General features: G+C 34.0%; 1 protein-coding gene across 12 annotated transcripts in view; it reads left to right on the forward strand.

Moving 5' to 3' along the window:
• Positions 1-20527, forward strand: part of FAM135A (family with sequence similarity 135 member A) — a 124401-nt gene that overhangs the window by 52253 nt on the left and 51621 nt on the right. For 9 of the 12 annotated variants that reach the window (XM_087438778.1, XM_087438781.1, XM_087438785.1 and 6 more), the window contains 7 exons: positions 4405-4544; positions 4846-4916; positions 6367-6540; positions 9599-9725; positions 10420-10573; positions 14573-14650; positions 18271-18320. In XM_087438778.1, coding sequence (XP_087294904.1) covers positions 4405-4544; positions 4846-4916; positions 6367-6540; positions 9599-9725; positions 10420-10573; positions 14573-14650; positions 18271-18320 — 794 coding nt within the window. The remainder of the gene's footprint in view (positions 1-4404; positions 4545-4845; positions 4917-6366; positions 6541-9598; positions 9726-10419; positions 10574-14572; positions 14651-18270; positions 18321-20527) is intronic. The other 3 variants (XM_087438782.1, XM_087438784.1, XM_087438788.1) reach the window with 1 other exon arrangement.

Here is a 20527-nt window from a genome sequence, read left to right on the forward strand (position 1 = left end):
CTCTGGTTCAAGGTTTCTCAGGAGGTTGCAGTCTGCTACTTCTGCTGTGTTCACATAGATCAACCCTGGGACTTTGTGGGCAAAATTCTACAAGGATGTGAATACCAGGAGGTGAGAACCACTGGGGCCGTGTTGGAGACTGGCAACCACAAAACGGGCTAAAGAGAGGATGGGAGGAGATGAATTAGAGACATTAAATACCAGACAATCTTTTGAGGAGTTTTCCAGAAAGGGGAGCAGAGAAAGATGGAATTTGTCCAGATGTATCTGCAAGTAGATGCAGAGTTTTCAGAACTTCTCTGATTGTGTTTGTTTTCCCATGAAATAAGAACCAAGGTTCTCACTTGAGACTGAAGGGTAGATTTGAGGAGAGAAAATAATTTGTGAAATATTCATCTAGGAATGTGGGAGAGAATGGATTCGCAAGATGTGGTATGATTGCTAGGCAGCGCTAAGGGTCTGTTTGAGATCAGTGATCACGAATTTAAAGTCTAGTCAGTCAGAAGTGTTGTGTGTTTTTCCCAGTACATTCAGCTTGTGGATACAAGTATGGAGTAGGCAGAGAGGCAGCTTTATAAAGGTTGAGATTTATCCAGGCAAATCTGACAAAGCAAGAGTACCATATATCCTTAATAGGATGTATGTAAGGGTGAGTGGTAATGATGGATCATAGAATTTAAGATGGGTAAAGAGGAAAGTGAGGACTTGAGAGAAAGTAGAGGGATAATGAAAAGGAGTAGGATTTATGGAATCTACTCCTAAGTGGGGTCAAATGATTGTTGAACCGGTGGTATTAGAGAGAATGTGCTGGAAAGATAGGTGGAGATATGAGAGAGGACGTTTACTGAAGTTTAAATTATAGAGAGATTGCAGTCATCGGAAATGTGGAAGTCTAGGAAATGACCATAGGAGTGAGGAGCTGAGGAGGGCTAAAAGGCAAGAACACCTAAGGAGAGGAGGAAGAGAACCTTGGAGGTCCAGGATTGGAGGTTTATTACCAAGAGGGATGGCTAAAATAGTTTGGGAGAAAGTGACCTCGAATTAGGAAGTCAAGCATTCAAGAAATGAGAGCTCCCAGGGGTTTGTAGTGACCGCAACCTGAAGTGAGATGGTGTGTGCTACTGTCTGATCACTTGAGATTCAAAGCTGGGGTGCAGATGGTTTTAGAAAATGTCTGAAAGCGTCAGTGAGGAACGAAGAAGCTCCAGGCCCAGAGGGAGGAGCACAGAAGAGGAATAGCCCCCACTTTAGAGGGCGACACTGGAGCAGCATCCTCAGGGAACAGCAAGAGTGAAACTTCGCCTTTTGAGGCAGTAGCTTCTAATTTCACATTATTTGAGTGCTTTAACAAAATCTATTTTCCATTGAGGAAAATTTCTTCCCCTTCTCAGCTTTTCTCTGAAACATACAGAAATTGAGTTTCTGATCTACTTGGTTTTCCTTCATATATTTAGAGAGAGAGAGAGAGAGAGAGAGATGTCAAATTTATAGAAATGTTGTAAGTATGGTACAAAGAACATTTTTTCGTGAACCATTTAAGAGTAATTTGCCAACACGATGCTCCATCATCCCCAGTACTTCAGTACAGTAGTCCCCCCTTACCTGCATTTGCGGTTTCAGTTACTTGCGGTCCACCATGGTCCAAAAATATTAAGTTGAAAATTTCAGCAGTAGACAATTCACAAGTTTTAAGTTGCGTGCAGTTCTGAGTAGCATGACGAAGTCTCTCGCAGTTCTGCTCTGTCCTGCTCTGGACATGACTCGTCCCTTTGTCCCGCAGATCCATGCTGTACACGCCACCCGCCCATGAGTCTTAGTAGCTGTCTCAGTTCTCAGATCAACTGTCGTGGTATCACAGTGCTTGTGTTCAAGTCACCCTCAGTTTACTTAATAATGGCCCCAAAGCGCAAGAGCAGTGATGCTGGGAATTTGAGTATGCCAAAGAGAAGCTGTCAAGAGCTTCCTTTAAGTGAAAAGGTGAAAGTTCTCGACTTAAGAAGGAAAGAAAAATAATCTTATGCTGAGATTGCTGAGATCTATGGCGACTTTTATTACAGTATATTGTTATAATCTATTTTATTATGTTATTATTGTTAATCTCTTACTGTGCCTAATTTATAAGTTCAACTTTATCATAGGTATGTATGTATAGGAAAAAACATAGTATATGTGGGATTCGGTACTATCCATAGTTTCACTGTCCATAGTTCCACTGGGGATCATAGAATGTATTCCCCACAGATAAGGGGGATGACTGTATGTATTTTCTCCAAACAAGAATATTCTGTTATGTAACCCCATTAAAATAATCAAAATGGAGAAATTAACATTGATACATTACTACCATATTATCCTCAGACCCACTCAAGTTTTGCTAGTTGTCCCAATAAAGTTCTTTATAGCAGAATGATCCAGTTCGGAATCATGCATTGTAATTATTAATGTCTCTTTCATCTCCTTCGTTCTGCAACAGTTCCTCAGTCTTTCCTTGACTTTTTCATGACCCTGACACTTTTGAAGACTATAATCCTGTTAATTCGTAGAATGTCCTTCAGTTTGCATTGATCTTCGATTTCCTGATGATTAGATTCAGCTTATACATCTTTGATAGGACTGTCTCAGAAATGATGCTGCTTTCTTCTCATTATGTCCTATTTGTCCCATTACTGATGATGTTAACTTGAGTCGTTTAAGTCTTTGTCAGACTTCTCCACGGTAAAGTTACTCTTTTCCCCTTCAAACTTCCTGATTTTTTCACTCATTTATTTATGTCCGTATGAACTTAATGGATTTCTTTTTTATTCAATAGATGGTAATCCATTGCTATCGTAATTTATTTTGATGCTCAGTTCATCCCAGATATGACTGGGGATAGCCTCCTTAAGCCAGCTTATAGGTCCTTTTGATGTGTCCCCTCATTCTTTTACCACTTCTTTACTTTCTGGTGTGAAAAGATGGTCCAGACTTATTTTGTCCTATCTGTGCCCCAGCTCTGCAGTCAACTGTTTCTCCAAAAGCCCTGGTTCCTTTTAGCAGAGAATAGTATTAGAAACGAGTATTTGGGGCTTTGTTTCTCCCAGGCCCTTTGAGTGGACAGAGCTAGTGAGTACATGTATGTACACACATGTGTATTTACACATACATACACAAATTTACACCTGTCTTTCTTTATCTAAATATGTAGTGAAAACCATGAGTTCACATCACTATTTCTAATTTCAGTCCGGTACCACTGGATTCATTTTACATTTGTATCTCCTTTCCATCTGTGCACATCCTTTCTCTGAAAGCTTTCGGTAAGAAACCTGACTCATGGTCCTTAATATATTTTCTTATTTGATCAGTCCCTTATATGTGCCGGTCTCTTGTCACTGCGCCGTCTCCCTCATGGATGCTCTCCGTACACCTCTTGGGCTTCAGCACCTCATACTAGGTCATGCTAGTTGCGATACTAGGTTCGATAATTTGCTAGACCAACTCACAAAACTCAAGAGAAGCACTCTATTTATTATTACAGTTGTATTATAGCAAAGATAGAGGCAGATATTATAGCAGATCAGAGCCAGCCGAAAGAAGAGATGCATAGAGCAAGGTCGGGGAGAGTCCCATATTTGTGAAGCTTCTATTGTTCTCTCCCCAAGGAGTCAGGCTGCATTATCCTCCAGAAAATCTGTATGTGACAGTATGTAGAGTATTGCCAACTGGGGAAGGCCCACAGGCCTCAGTGTCCAGAGTTCTTATTGGTGTTTCATTACATAGGCATGATTGATTGAATCATCACCCGTGTGGCTCAGTCTTCAGCCCCATTGCCCTCCCTGGAGATTGGGCTCAAAGCGCCAACTCTCTAATCACATAGTTGTTCTTACTGGTGTGGCCAGCCCCCATCCTGAGTCACCTACTTACCATAAACACCCTGGGCCCACCATGAATAACAGAGACACTCCAGTCACTGGGAAATTCTAAGGATTTAGAGGCCATCTTCCAGGAACTGGAATAAAAACCAACCAGATTCTTTATTCTAAGTGTTTAGAGGTTACCTCCCAGCAACCAGGACAAAGGCCAACCAAATTCCTTACTATGTAGCTATGGAAAACTAAATTGCTTGCTTCTGTGGTGTACAGATCAATTGTTCACTCTTAAAATAACTACCTTGAGATTTTCTTATTTACCTTCTCAGATTAAGATAAGTTGTACAACAATTTTATAATGGTTATAATGTACTTATTTATTCATTTTTTATCATAGGAATTAATAAACTTTCAGAAATGTTCTAATACTGCTATATAAAATGGTAATGGCATTGGAGTAATATAATCAAACTTACAGTACTTTTTGTAAAAGTATTAATTTACTAGTGTTATATTTTGCCTTTTACCTGTCAGTTATATATCTTATCTGTTTTAGGTATGACTTTAGCCTTTCCAGCTTCAGTTCATGATTCTCTGATTTGCAGTAAAACATTTCAAATTCTATATAAAAATGAGGAGGTTGTTTTAAATGATGTCATGATCTTCAAAGTTAAAATGTTGTTGGATGAAAAAAAGGTAAACATCTCTTCATATATATTTAGATAAATGTTTTTTGTAAAGCCTCAAGGCATATTTGTAACTTTCTAGAAATATTCAAAAAGTATCTCATATTGTAGAAGATAAACAAACACGTGGACAAAGAGAACAGATTAGTGGTTACCAGAGGGGAAGGGGGTTGGAGGGGGTGCATAAGGGGTAAAGGGGCACATAAATATATATGGTGACTGCCAATAATGTATAACAGAAATTTCACAATGTTATAAGCTATTATGACACCACAAAAAAGAAAATATCTCGTATTATAATTTCTCTTCAGATTGAAGAAACCCTTGAGGAAATGAATTTTCTGTTATCCTTGGATCTACACTTCACAGATGGAGATTATTCGTAAGTAGGCTAATCAAACAGTTAAAAATCTTTATAGTCACTCGTGACTATCTGTGAGTATTAAATTCCCCATTTTCTTCTTAGAATCCAGCCTGTCCCTGTCTTGTTTATTTTAAACTACTTCTGTCTTGTGGGGAGCCTCATGAAAATGGCCAGGCCTACTCTTTTGTGCCCATGCTGATTCCATGACCTCCAGGAAAAAAACAGACAAGCTTAAGAAATATGAAACAATTTCCTAGACTCGAGAAGTTGCACTGTTGATACGATACCACTGCCATGAGGCATTTAAATATAAATGAGCTCTCTTCCACTGTGTCACTGGCTAACCTTTCTTTGTGGCATGAGTGATGCCATCTTTAGGCAGCACTCTTGATATTCAGGGAGTTACCAAGACTGATGATTCTCAAACTTGGCAATAGTTTCTAGTTCATTAATTTCTAGAGCCCTTGAGGAAGTTTTTGGACTGGCTACCCTGAACTTGTCTACCCATCTGGACATGCAGTCATATATTTTAGGGACAAACTGTGCTTGTATTCATTTAAAACAAGAATCAGAGATCCATTTAACAATTTTATTTTTGTAGATTTTTTGTTTTTTCATTTCAAATGTACATGTAGAAATACTTCTTGAAAATTGTATATAAATTCAGACTGCATGTAGGATAAATGACTAAGCAGTCACATTACTGAAAGGTGTACTTGAGATACTGAAAGGTCTATTTGAGATGTCCTCTACTCATGGAGGAATAAGATTTTCTACACGGTAGCTATGCTCCCCTGTAATACTTGTTTATTACAAAGAATTCCTTAAGGGATTCTTTTTTACAGCAAATCAGAATTCTATAAGTGAAGTAAGCTGAAATGAGTAAGTAGTTAATTAGCTGCAGGTAGTTATAATGTATGTATGGGTTAAAATGTGTATATATGTATATTTGGATATCATTTTCATGGCGTTATTTCAATTTTTTGTATGTAAATCTATTGACAATCTAAATATCTCTAATAAAATATCAACCAAATTAACCAATTAATGACAAAATTTTATACAATAAAAATAATCTTACATATCTTTTGGAATTTATTATGCTAGGATTTGACCTATGTTATGCGGCAACCTTATAATAAACAGTATTCTCTATGGGGTAAAATTTATGGTAGGATGAGAGTAATTCCTAAAGTATCAAAAAGGACTCATTTTATAGGGACATTAGTGAAAAAAACAGTCCATATCATAGACTGACAGAAAACTATAGGTAAGATCTGGTTATTTTTGTATTGTTAGAATTCATATTGCTGTCTAATACAAATGTGATGCTTTAAAAATTATTCTCATTCTAAGTTTTAAAAAAGTAATTAAGTAACTAAATGTTTTGATAGTTTAAACTACCCTACAAAATATTGGCCTTTACTAAATATGCCGTACTTACATGCAAATGTGTTGCTTTTTATAGGGCAGATGATCTGAACACCTTGCAACTAATCAGTAGCCGAACATTGAAGCTGCACTTTAGCCTCCATAGGGGCCTTCATCACCATGTTAATGTTATGTTTGATTACTTCCACCTTTCTGTTGTGTCTGTTACAGTCCATGCATCATTGGTTGCGCTACACCAGCCACTAATAAGGTAAATTTTATCAATACCCGGGTCTTTATTAATGTGTAATATCTTTTATTTTTATGGTGAAGACATATACTGTGATAAAGATAACTGGAATAGTAAGGAATTTCTAAATTCATAATTATTTAATAAATATTTTCATTTTATACTAGAGTAATAAAATAAAATTTAAGAGTATGGTAACATCAGATTGATAACTTTTTTATTACAGAAATATGGAGCAATTTTTGTCAAATAAACTGACCAAGAAAAATAATGCAATTTGGAAATAACCATACAGAATTGTTTAGTCTGTACCTGTGTTTTTATGCAATGCTACACTGTGATTATTCATATATTTATTTTTTCTTAGTTTTTTTGTTTGTCACTTGTCTGGATGGGCTTATTTGATCTTCTTAAATCTATACTATACAAATAAATAATTCTTGTTCTAAGTCATTAATCAATTTTATGGATCTTTACTAAGCCTTTTTAAACTGTATCATGCACTGTGTTAGCTTTAAGGCGCCTAATGTTCTTGATCATAATAAATGCACTGGGATAGTTAGTTTTTCTGCCCACTTCCACGAGGAGACAGATTGTCTTTCATTAATGTAAGAGTACAATTCAAGCTCTTCAGTCTCTACAATAAAACATCCTCCTTGTGGTGTGAGCAACAGATGGACACTTTAAATTAGTATCTTCTGTGAAAAGGCTCTTCATTGATTTGATTTCTGAACTACCTACTTTACAATTTCTGACACAAATCTGATTCCAACAACTCATATTAGGGATAATGCTTAAGGGTTATGATGTTAAACTGATTTATCAGAAAACTAAGATAATTTTGTAGAATTGCCCTCAGAATTTATAGAAGACCAACACAATTTAACACATTGCCCACAAGTAGCAGCCTCCTGTGGCATATCCTTAGATCATTTTAAAAACGGTACGTGAGAACCTCTTCCAGAGGGTTGTCCCGTGATCTCTGAGAGCCTGGGGCCAGGAAGAAGTCTGTGTCTCCTGGTGACTTCCTTTGCCTCCTCGCTCTGTAGTAAGAGCTGTAACTCCTTTTTTGCCTTCTCTGTCTTACCTCTTAGGCCTTTGAGAGCTTATTCTCAGTTGCTATAACTTTTGTAAGCAGGAAAGTGTTCCTATTATAATTTTATTATAAACTTCAAAAAAATTTTAGATGTTGATTGAATAAATTAATGTGTAATAACATGATGAAATTTCTTTGACAAGAAAGTTTTTTTTGAAATATAACTTTTAAGTAAGTGGTATACAATATTGCTTTTATATGAATTACATTTTAGGTTTTAATGCTGAAAGTTTGTCTATAAAATACATTCCTCTAGTTTTCTGAATCTCTTATTTTTGTAATTTCAGTAAGAATCCCTAACTAATTTCAGCCGTTCCTTTTTCTTTATAACTCTGGCTTGGTTTCTCTTCTGAGAATTGTGCAAACAATTCGTAGAGGTCAGCTCTGGTTATTGACGTTGCTTTCTAAGGCTCTGATTAAACAGGGTGGTGATATTCACATCACTACCCCAGTGAGTTAAACGTCTGCTTCCTCTTGCAATGCAGCAGTGTTTGCCACAGACTAGTAGGAGAAAGGGGCAGCTCCTCTCCTAGAGACCGTTTACTGGAAGCATCAGAAGCCAAGAGGATTAACTGTTGGCTCTGGTTAGTGACTGAAAACAAAATGAGGTGCCTGCATCCACTGGGGCTGCTGTTCTTCACCTCGTTGCCCTGGACCCTGATAGGCCCTCTCTTGCTGCTAGAACTTTGCCATGAAAGAGGCAGCATCTTTCTCCTCCCGCACCTGTGAGAGGGTGGGGAAGGGAAGCAAGGAGAAGGGTGAGAGAAAGCTTTTTGCTGGTGGTGTGCTGGTGGAGGGGTCATGTTAAGGGTAACATTCCTCAGAATTTAGGCTTCGACAAGTTTTTCCTAATGTTTTATTATAGGTGGATTTTTTATCCTCTAATCAAAATGAAAAAAATTTAAATTTACAATATTATCTTTTTAAATGTTATTTTTATTCGAAACAATTTCTATGATCAACCCAACTATAGATATTAGATCAATTATTTAAAGTAAGTGGGGTTAGGATTTTTTCTTTGCTTGTTTTTTACATAACCTGTTTTTTATATTTGAATTTTTTTAAGTACGACTTTTAAGACTCAATTCTGAAAAACATAGTAGTAAGTGGGATTTACAATTGACTTCCGACTCCCTTCTTTGCTGGGATATAGATACGTTATTTTTGCAAAGCAAATTGATTTTGCAAATGAAGGCTCCTCTCTTCTTATGGCAAAATTAATTTACTTTTCTGTCTTTCCCTTTTGCCAACTGCCAAACAGTCCACATGCTTTGGCCTACTTATAATTAGCCAGTACTTTATGTCAAATAAAATTGTATATGATTTTTAAACATTCGAACAGAATATGCTGCTTATTCTATAGAATTTATGGTATATTAAATGTAATGTTAATACTAACAGCAGTAATTCATATAATATGTGATTGAGATGGTGCCTTGAAGCACTTATAAAGATTATCTTAATAGAGTTCATAGCCTTTTTTTAGTGAAAAGAAAGGAAATATCTTGTTTTTGAGAAATAGAGGCAACAGGTAGATTTTAGTAATTTTTCTTTTTCTACATTTAAGTAGTAGCTCTTTATTTCTGTAAGTAGCATCCGTATTTGATTAAGTGTTAACTTTGTAAACTTGGTAACCAATTCTGACAGATCAGTATTTGTAAATTAAAGCTTGACCCTCATGTGTCATTTAGCTGCTCTGTTTTATCTTTAGAATCCTTTGAGACTCCCTGAAGCCCAATCGTAAAGAAGTAATCTCAAGCATGTAGTCTTAGTTTTTTTATATTCATTGTGTATTTTCATAATAATTCAAATTATTAAAGGAGAAATTATAAAATGACTTTAAGAATACTTTAGAAATCATAACCTTGCAATACCTTTGCTCTTTATTCTACTCCTATAAGATTTTCTTTTGTAAGCATTTAACTTAACATTCAAATAGACTATTATGGCAATAATAAAATAACGTAATACTTATTTCTCCAGCTTTCCTCGTCCTGTGAAGACTACTTGGTTAAATAGAAATACGCCAGCACAAAACAAAGATTCTGTGATTCCTACTCTTGAAAGTGTGGTCTTTGGTATTAACTACACAAAACAGTTATCACCAGACGTAAGAACTAATATGTTTATAAATCCTCTTTTCCCTCTTATTTCAAGTGAAATGTTTTTTAACTGTTTTATCCATGAATGTTATATTTCTTTTATTAATTATTTGGGCTCAACAACTTACAGATCTAATTAAATATGATCTTAACGTATTGGTTCTTTATTATGAAAACTAACCTGATACTTCAAGATTTTACCAGATTTAATGGATAGAGATCTTTGACAGCCAGTGCCTTTTTTAGCTTGTTATTGTTCCCTTATTCCTTTAATAGAACAGGTAGAATCATTCCAAAGGAGCCTATAGAGAACAGTTGTGAAACTTGATACCCAACTGATAATAGTACAAGGACAGCCATTACTCCCCTAAAAGGAAAGGAGGCTTCTCCTAAAAAAGCAGAGTGTCTGTCCCTCAGTCCAAATGTAATTTGAATCTCAAATGTTCAAAAATCATAATTTAATCTGCATTTTTTAAAAGTCCATTGTAACTGAAATTACTAGAGTTGCGTTTCATGTGTTTAAATTACTTGTATGAACAGGAGCAACTCCCTAAAACATTGCTGAATTTCTTATCTGTTTTAGAAAAACTGTAATTAGTAAATGTTTAGGGTTTTTTCCTTTATTTTTCTAAGTTTAAGTATAATATTTTTAGGTTTTTGGTTACTAACACTCTCTCTGTCCCACATCTGCTCCCCTCCTAGGGCTGCAGCTTTGTCGTTGCGGACTCCTTCCTGCAGCACGCCTATCGTTTCCATTACACACTTTGTGCCACTCTGCTGCTGGCCTTCAGGGGATTGCACAGCTATTTCATTACGGTAACAGAAGAGATTCCCTCTTGTCAGAAACGAGAACTGGGTATGTTAACAGCGGCCAGACCTACCCTGTGTTCACTCGCTTGGTTCTTGTATTGCTGGTTACCAGCTTTGCTATAGCTTTCCTGTACTAAACTGTGGCGTCTGTGTCCTTCACTTTTACTTCTCTCCCAATTCCATCTTTTTCAACCCTTGATAATTACTTTCTGAAATTTAAAAAAATTTTTTTATGATATTGAGAAATAACTTCTTGGTGCTAAGTTTGAAATGAGTCTTTTGATAGATTTTTTTTTAAAACATATGACAATATTCCATTCCTCTTAAAATATAACCAGAAAGCCTACTGGAAAGCAAATTTAATTATCTGCTGAATCATGGGAAGATAAATCTATACTTCCAAATATTTTAACAGTCTAAGCAGATTGTAGGTACTTGGGACATTTTTATATACATTTGGTTGTAAGTGATCTCAAATCTTATTTCTTTTATTTCACTTCAGAGAATAGTAACATTATTCAGTTTTAAAATTTTGAAAATTATTTAAATCATTGAAAAAATCAATTTTCAGTGTTAGTCCAACAGTAATATCTGCATATATGTTGTAGTACATAATAAAGAATCATATTGCTTTGATTTTGTATACCATTCGTAGTTTGCAAAATGCTTTGATGTATATCATTTCACAGAAGATAAATTATTGGGATTAGCAAAAATAAGTTTTTATTCAGACTTTATGATAGTTTTATAAGCTTTTATTTTCAAGTATCCACTACTAGCTCATCATAAAAAGCACATTTTAATTATCTCTTTAGAATAAATTATTTTTACCATTATATACTTGAATAAATCAGGAACTGCTTTTTAAATTTTACTTAAATTAATCAGTGTTCTTTGTTTATTTCTTTGTTCCTCAAGGATCTCAGTCTTTTTAACAATATCGGTGTACAGTCATGCGGCACTTAACAACAGGGATACATTCTGAGAAATGTGTTAGGCTATTTCGTTGGTGTGTGAACATCACAAAGTGTACTTACACAAACCTAGATGGTATAGCCTGCTGCACACCTAGGCTACATGGTACCGATCTTCTGGGACCACCATCGTACATGTGGTCCATTGTTGACCGAAACGTTGTTATGCGGCGTATGACTGTACTCTCAAAAATAGTCACTGTTAGTGAAAATAATTCTTGGGCTTGAGGCTAATTAGTCTATTTTTATAATTGCCTATTTTAGGATACAAAAATATTGTAAGAAAGTGTAATGATTTGTACCTCACTTAAGTTCAGCTGTGAGAACATGCTGGATATTGTGCCACTGCATCTCAGCAACTGTCCAGTGGAGTTGATTAATCCCATTATTCAGTCAGTTCAGTTCACGCTTTCTTGACTTGACTAGAAGCAGATATCACTCAGCTGATTGTTTAAAATGCTTGATCAAGAATCCCAATGTATACACAGATACACAAACAATAGGAAAGTGTGTTTGTTCTTTTTTGCTCATGTATTCTTCCTCCAGACCAAAATAGTAGTGTAGAAACCTTTTGATTACTATTCTCTGAAATATTCTTTTTCCTTGCTGTTTCATGTACTTAGAATCCTTCTATTTCCCTTAGGAATATCCTGTAGGAGCAGAGACTACTGCCTCAAATGTAAATTTTTTTAAATGTTCTTTTTTGAAAATGAAAGAATTGTTTGTAGAATAGAACTAATTTAGGCTATCACTTATCCTCAATTAATGGAAAAATTGTTACATAGGTGTTTTAACTTGGTTCTTTGGAACTCAAACACATTTTCTTAGGAGAATTATAAGTTTTGGTTAATTTAGATTTAATGACCAGACCACAAAACTTTTAAACCACAATATCAATGAAGGACAATGCGATGTGCCTGAAAGACAGTGTTATAAAAAGTAGTGGTGTGAAACTCAGAAGCCATGTGTAATGGTATTTCTACAAGAAAATTCGTCACTAGTTTCCATGTTGAATGCTATAGTAGAATTCATGGAGGCATTATCTTGTAGTGCTTGAGAGAGCATGTTTGGAGCCATTTCTGTCACTTACTAGCTTTGGGATGGTAAATATTGAGTGGTTTCCACTCGAAAGATAGGGAGATTGAAGGGACCCAGATGTGGTGCACAAGTCAGGAAGGAAAGATGAGGGCATCCGCAAGGCAGAGGGTGTAAAGGAGCTCTAGGAGTAAGGCTTCTTGAGGCTTCTTAATGGTGTAATTCCCTTGGGCTTTTATGAGCACCCACTGTTTCAGGTACTGAGCTAGGTGCTGAGAAGAGAACAGGGCCTCTGTCTTGAAAGAGCTTTGACTTCTCCTCTTCCCTTAGTAAGTAACAGTTCAGCATTGGGATGGGCAGAAGAAACTCACCAGTGAGATGGGACTTCTTGTGCTTTTAACATGGAGAAACATATATGAGATGGGCCTATAAATGCCTGTATAAGGAAGATGTCCCTCCACATATAATTTTCAAATAGATTTAACATGTAATATTTGTGAAGGAGAAAACACATGAACCACATTTTAACTTAGAAAAAATATTTTTCTCTAAAAGGAAATGTTTATTGGTAAAATTTATGATTAGTAATGCAAGAAAACAAGCTTCTCTTTTCAAAGGCAAAGATTTATTTTAAATAGCTTAGACAGTATTAGCGCTTTATTGCTAATTTGTTAATCTAACTTCAGCATGATTATTTATAAGGTTTTTAATTTTCTTTCAAGTAAGGATGGCTTTTATGTCATATATTACTTTGGACTTTATTGATATAATGTAGAAAATATCATAATTAAAAGAGCCTTTATATTTAATTTCAGGAGGCAGTTACTAAATGAAATGTCAACTTTATTCCAAATTATTTGCTTAAAATATTTTATCAGAACATAAAAATCTAAAGCAAACCCATACTTTAATTTTAAATAAGTAAATAATAGTGGTAGAATAAAATTATTAGTACCTTACACATAGTATTTACTCAAAATATATTTGTTGGATGAATGAATGAAATAGCACAATACAGTTTTGTTGTTACTTGAAAAGTATGTAGGCATCAACACATCTTATAGCAGTTTCCTAGGGATTTTAAAAATCAAGACTCATCTTCAGTAAATATTTATTGGTAATACTTTGTGTTCTTCTTAAACTTTTTATTACTATTTATATTTTCTTTTCTGTTTATTGTGAATTTCAGTTTATCCTTGAATGCATCTTCTAGGAAAGATCTAAAAATACTATTAACTAAAATAAAACTATTGCATATTTTGAACTATTAACATTATTTTTATCCTAGCAAAATTAAATTGTAGGTGCTAGATAATATTTCCATAAAACACTGTCAACTAAACATTATTATATTTACCAGTTTTAATAAGTGGATATAAAGTAGTTCTTGATTAGAGGATGTATTATATTTCCTTCTACTATTTAGCACTTTTCTTGAGTTTTCAAATAAGTGTATATTTAAAAGTCTTAAACTCCGCCATGCTTTGAAAAATGTATCTGAACTCTATTCCCTCTTTTAAAATAATGCCTTGGATTCCTTTCTGCTTTTGCCTTTTTCTTTTGTCCTAGATGAATGATGTACATTTTTTTGATGACATATAAATACCGGTTTTGTGCAAGGAGCTCTTACTGAAAATGGAAATCACAGTTTTGGAATCTAGGCTTTGGCAAGTCATGTAACCCTTCTGGGCCCCAGTATCTACACTTGTAAAAGTAGGAGGTTGACCTAGCTGACCTCTGAGATCCCTGCCAACTTGAAAATTCTGAGAAATTAAAACATAAAAATCATGTTGGATTATGAAATGTTGAGTGGCGCATACATTTAAATAGAAAAAAGAACAAAGTAGTATAAACTTGAATGTACATCATTTGTAATTCTAGTAAGCTAATTAACTAACAGATTCTGCTTTAGTGTTCTAATCTAACTGCACTATGAGATCAATACTAAGTCTATTAATAACAAGTTGGAAAATTCTAGTAAATTCTGTTGTAAAAGGAGTATAGTAACTAGTGCTGTGTGCAATCCTTATAACTAGCCAAGGCCAACATGCAGGTCCTTTATGAGCGCCTTCTCAGAAGAAAACAGCCACGAGCCCAGAAAGACACCTGTCTAGGTACGTTTGCAAATAGGTTAAGTAAATAATTCCTTTTAACTAGTGTGAAATTTTTTAATTTAGTGTCAAATTTCATAAATATGTATTTATTAATATAGGATGTTTCTACCACCCTTATTTAAGAACTTACTTTTAGAATCAATTTGGTTTGTAAATAAGCTTTGTTTAATTTGTTATTTAATGGTAATATTGACGTGGAAATGGTAAATGCAAAGATTTCTTTGGCTTTTTCCATATTATTTTTAGAGTTCCTACAAAGAGCACTTTTTGGAAATCATATTTATTGCCAGAATTTGTTGTTTTAATAATATTGCCTTAAATTTGTTCAAAGTCATTTTATCTTTGGGTAGGGCTAATGATAATGAAATATGGCTTAAAAACTGATCATTTCATAATGTATATGAATATTGAATTACTATAATGTGCACCTGAAACTAATAGGATATTGTATATCGATTATACTTCAGTTAAAAAAAGAAACTGAAGCTGAATTCATGCATTACAGAAATAAGAGAAACATCTTCAGTATCCGGTTTTGTTTTTTGAGTAAATTTGCACTTTTATTATTTATTGCTTTAACCTTAAAAAGCAAAATATTATCAAATCACCACTATTCAGTTGTGTTACATACTTTAAAGGAAATATTCTGATCTCATTATTTTATTGATATATTTCCCTATGTATTTCAGACTTTTCTTGAGTAGCAAGAGTACTTAATTTACTATCTTTCTATAAGTATATTGCAAGTTTTTACTTTGTGTTAAATAGACCATCACAATTACCTTTTTTAAAAAGTTATTAAAAGGTGTAGAAATAAAAAATAAAGTCACAGTGTTCATTTCTCAATTTTCAGAAGTATGAACAAAAGGAAATTAAGGAGCCAAAGTCTTTCTCAACATTTCTCAGATGAAAACCAGCTGAGAAATATTTAAGTTGGGTCAGTTTTCACTAAAACTGTTAAAGGAGAAACTGATTTTCTTATCAGGAAGGCAAAAAGGAAGGTTGAATATTTATTTATGGTCATTATTTTGGAATGTAATTTTATATTCTCATATAAAGTAACTGTAAAATTAAAGAATTCATAGTATGAAAGTGTGGTCATTTATGACATTTTTTAGTGTTCTTTTTAGCAATAAAAATTTACTTCTTCTTTAAACTATTGTGTTGCCAGCCTATGAGTTTACATGTGAGCATTCTAAATAATTTTACAGAATGCTGCGTATATAAAAAGGCCTATGTAAAGAAGGGCCCAGTTTTTGGTTGGGTGGGAAAAGACTTGATTCAAAACTAAAGTCTAATGAAGTTAGCTAAATAATACTTTTTTTGAGGTATCTTTTATCCTTCACACCTAGCATTGTATTGGCATTTTCTGAGCTATAAATATCTGCTGAATGAATGAACAGGTGAATGGGTGGATGGATTTAGAAAATAAATTTAAGACACTTTTACCCTTTGACCAAGCACCCCCCCTTTTGTTAACCTGCATCTTAGAGATAAGAGTAGTAGTATGTAAAGATATATGTACAAGCATGTTTATTGCAGTATCGTTCTTAGTGGCAGAACACTGAAAACAGAGAGAAATGCCCATCATTCGACAAAGAGTGGAATGTAAAAGAAATTTTGAGGCATCCACACCAAGGAATAGCATGTGGCCACTGTAAGAAATGCTTTAGGGCTGCATACCAGACCTCTATGGAGTGCCGCTGAGAGAAAAAAGCAAAGCTGCAGAAACGTGTAAAATACAATCCCATTTTTGTAAAACAGTGACTCCAAAACTCATATATGAATACGTGTATTTGAAAAATGTGGAAGGAAATGTTCCAGGCTGTAACCTTGGAATAGCAACAGAAGCCAAGTAAAAAAAAGAATTTGTAGAACATAATGATCACATTTATACGTTTCTATGAAATGGTATAAATAGATACATATCATTTTAAAAAGAAAAGTTAATTAAAATAGAATTTTAAATTCAGTTAAAAATCCTTAATGATTTTGATATCATATCAACTCAAAGATTTTGAAGTTGTCTTCCTTTTAAACATTCTCTAAGATGTTTGCGTTAAAGTAGCTCTCACTAGCCATAATGCGTGTGTACCAGTTTATGCATTTAGGCTCTTGTATGTAAAGATTAGAAAAATGTATCAAAACTCAAAACTTTAAAGAGTTTATTTTCATTTTTTTTTAATTCATAGGTAGGATATGTAACCTGCTAAGACTAATTTCACTAATTTTCTTCTATCACAGAAAAAGATCATGAGTAATGTGAAAACATGTTGGCATATGGAAATTATGATTGTAATACAGAGTCTGCTGCGGATTTTTTTTTTTTTTTTTTGAAAACCTAATATCAGAAACCACTGATGTTAGGTTTATTTGACACTGAAATGATTTGTGAAATCTTAGCAAATTTTGTTAATCAATGGGTTGACCAAATTTGTGATCTGTTTCTTGGTACATGTTAATATCCAAATACAATTTTATATATTTTGTGAATTACAAAATATACGTTTGTCCTACTGATTTAGTTACCAATAGAGTATTTGTTGTTCCTATCATAGTTTGGTTGTATTTATCACATAATTGTAACTGCTTATTTTATCAAATTTCAATGTTTATCATTCTTTTTATCAAGTAGTAAACATTCAGTCTACCTTATGAGATAGTGAGCTGATGAATGAATTCAAGGATGTCATAGGCTGTATTCTTGCCTTTGTTTGAGAATGATCAGTTAAACTCTCTTTCAGCAACAAGATTATGGAATTTTGTGTGATCATAACTACGCTATTATAGTTCTTTTAGGATAACTCATTTTAGTTTTATTTTTTATTTAAAATTAAGTGTATCTAAACATGATATTTCAGGCCTTACTGAAATTTCTTCCCTGCAAAAAATAAATAATAAATCTTTCTATTCTGTTAGTTTCTGTATTCCCTTGTAAATATTACCATTTTAATTGTAAATTAATCTGTACACCTCCTTTATAGATGTTTATAGCATACATTAAATAAATCAGGATTGTATGGGAAAAATTTACCTCGGTTTAGACAATCTTACAGAAAACTGAATTTTATTAAACTAAATTAGAAACGTACTTTTTGTGGAAAAGAGTTTTGTCATTCATTTTCACTAAATAGCCTGTACTTCATGTATATTTTAATTGTTTTGGTTATAAAAATTAATTTCACTTGAACTTTTTAGGAATAGCTTTTGTGAAGAGTAAGACATGTACCCATATAACACAAATGCTAAGCTTCACTGGAGCCTGCACTGTATGAAATGCAATAGAACCTGGTTGCATGTTTTGTCTGTTCTGTGGTGCAGTTGTGCAAGTTACTTCAGGTGTGTAGTCAATATTTCCTTGACAGTGGTAGCCTCTTATGAGAACTGGAACACTCTATTTAATGATAAGAACATAGAATTTAGTAGTTATCACATTACCTACATGATCAATGTGTTTATGAAAATATATTACATTGAAATTTAAATCATTGAATACAGTCCAGGTATTTCTCAACCAGGTATTTCTGGTTTTTTAAAGGTTATTTATTTATATAATTTCAAAAATAGTTTTCAGATCTACCATTGAAATATTTCCTCTAATTACTCTTTACTCCTTTCAGAGGAAATGGATGTAGAAGCTCGACTTACTGAACTGTGTGAAGAAGTTAAGGTATTTGGATTGTTTAAATTCACATTATCAAGTTATTTGAGTGGATTCTGTTTTCCATTCTACATGTTTTGTCTAAGAAAACTTAATAGGACCGGCCCCATGGCTTAGTGGTTAAGTGCGCGCGCTCTGCTGCTGGCGGCCCGGGTTCGGATCCTGGGTGCGCACCGACACACTGCTTCTCTGGCCATGCTGAGGCGCGTCCCACATACAGCAACTAGAAGGATGTGCAACTATGACATACAACTATCTACTGGGGCTTTGGGGGTAAAAATAAATAAAATTATTTAAAAAAAAAGAAATGAAAGAAAACATAATAATTATTTATCCTTCCTAAAATGCAAAGATAAAATGGTTGATCATGGTAGAACTACAATTTAGTTCATCAAAAGACATTTGACTTCAGCATAAAGTTAATTTATCTTTAAAATGTGTATTATTCTGCATATAAATGAAATAGCAAAGGCAATTAACTGATGAAAAGTGTGCATTTTCTTATGTTAGTTCACTCAAAAAATTTCTGAACAACTTTTTAAAGCACCACTTAAACTTACATTTTTTGTAAAATGATATCGTTTAGAAATGAAAATTTGTTCTATTTCAACAGGTCACTTCGTATCTCAGACCATTTTTCCACCATTTCATTCTTCCAATTAAATTGAGTAGATTTTTCTTTTTCTTTTTTTTTGCCATGGAACTAAATATTTTGACTATTTTAAGGTCACTGTGTATGTATTTCACTCTTGGTTAGCTACGTTAATGGAAGAAATCAGAGACATGAATGAAACAAAAATATGTATTTGGCTTTGGAATGTATTTCTGTATGTAAATTTGAATGAGGGTTAGACCACTTTTAAAAAGGTATTTATCTTCTTGTAAAATCATGTATATGCAGGGTACACAAGTAATTTTGTTTACTATCCTAGAGGCATTCCCACAGTTCAAAAAGATAAGTATTTTCTTTTTTTTTGCGTGTAAGGAAGATTAGCCCTGAGCTAACATCTGTCGCCAATCCTCCTCTTCTTGCTGAGGAAGACTGGCCCTGGGCTAACCTCCGTGCCTATCTTCCTCCACTTTATATGGGACGCCGCCACAGCATGGCTCGACAAGCAGTGTGTCAGTGCACACCTGGGATCTGAACCCCGGGCCGTCACAGCGGAGTGCACGCACTTAGCCGCTATGCCACCAGGCGGGCCCAATAAGTATTTTCTTTTAAAAATCACTAATGTTACTGTAGTTGTTTCCCAAAAGAACATTAAACACTTAGAAATAATGTTAAGATGAGTGCGATTAATACGAAAAAAAATCTACAGTGTTTCGCTGAGATATTAAAGACAATTTGAGTAAATAAACGTATGATACTCCTAGATAGAAAGAGAAATAATAACTGAAAGATACCACTTATTCTCAAATTAATATTAATACATCCATATCAAAATCCCATTGGAAATTTTAAAATTTAACCTATTTTAAAGATCACTTCAAAGGTAAGTATGACTAAAAAAAACTTTTGAAAAATAATATTAATGTAGAGGGACTTGCCCAACTGGATGCTGAAATATATATAAAACTACAGTAATGGAAGTAGAGTAGGACTTCTCTAAAAGAATAGAAAGACAAATCAGTGGAACCAAATAGCCCTGAAACAGTCACTGATAAGTTTAAAAACTGAATATATGATAAAATATCACAAACAATGGGTTTTATAAATGGTATGGTAAAATTAGTTATTTATACCATGCTACTGAAGCAAATTCTAAAAGGACTAAAGAGTTAAATGTCAAAAAAAATTTACATATACATGTATATATAAACAGTCTGATCTTGGGATATGAAATAACTTCTTCAGAGTTAAGTGAAGGATAAAATACGATATTGATGATTTGAAACTTCTTTAAAACAAAATACATTGTAACTAAAGTTGAAAACGAGCAATAGACTGAAAGAAAATATTTGCAGTATTTAAAACTGGAAATGATTAATACGGGATATAGAGAGCTCGCATAGATCAGTTTCAAAACACGCTTGTGGAAAGGGGTCTACGTAGAGGCAGTGTACAAGTAGGCAGTTCTTAGCAGAACAAGTTAGATGCTGAAATAACACTGATTCTTACTGATAACCAGGGAAACGCAGAATAAAGTGGTTTTTCCCTCATGAAATTTGCAAAAATGAAAGTGACTGCTGATCTGCGTTGTTGATGAGGGTGTAGG

The sequence above is a fragment of the Ceratotherium simum genome, chromosome 13 (assembly GCF_057802395.1).
Source record: "Ceratotherium simum simum isolate JZ-2026a chromosome 13, ASM5780239v1, whole genome shotgun sequence".
NCBI classification, from domain to species: domain Eukaryota; kingdom Metazoa; phylum Chordata; class Mammalia; order Perissodactyla; family Rhinocerotidae; genus Ceratotherium; species Ceratotherium simum.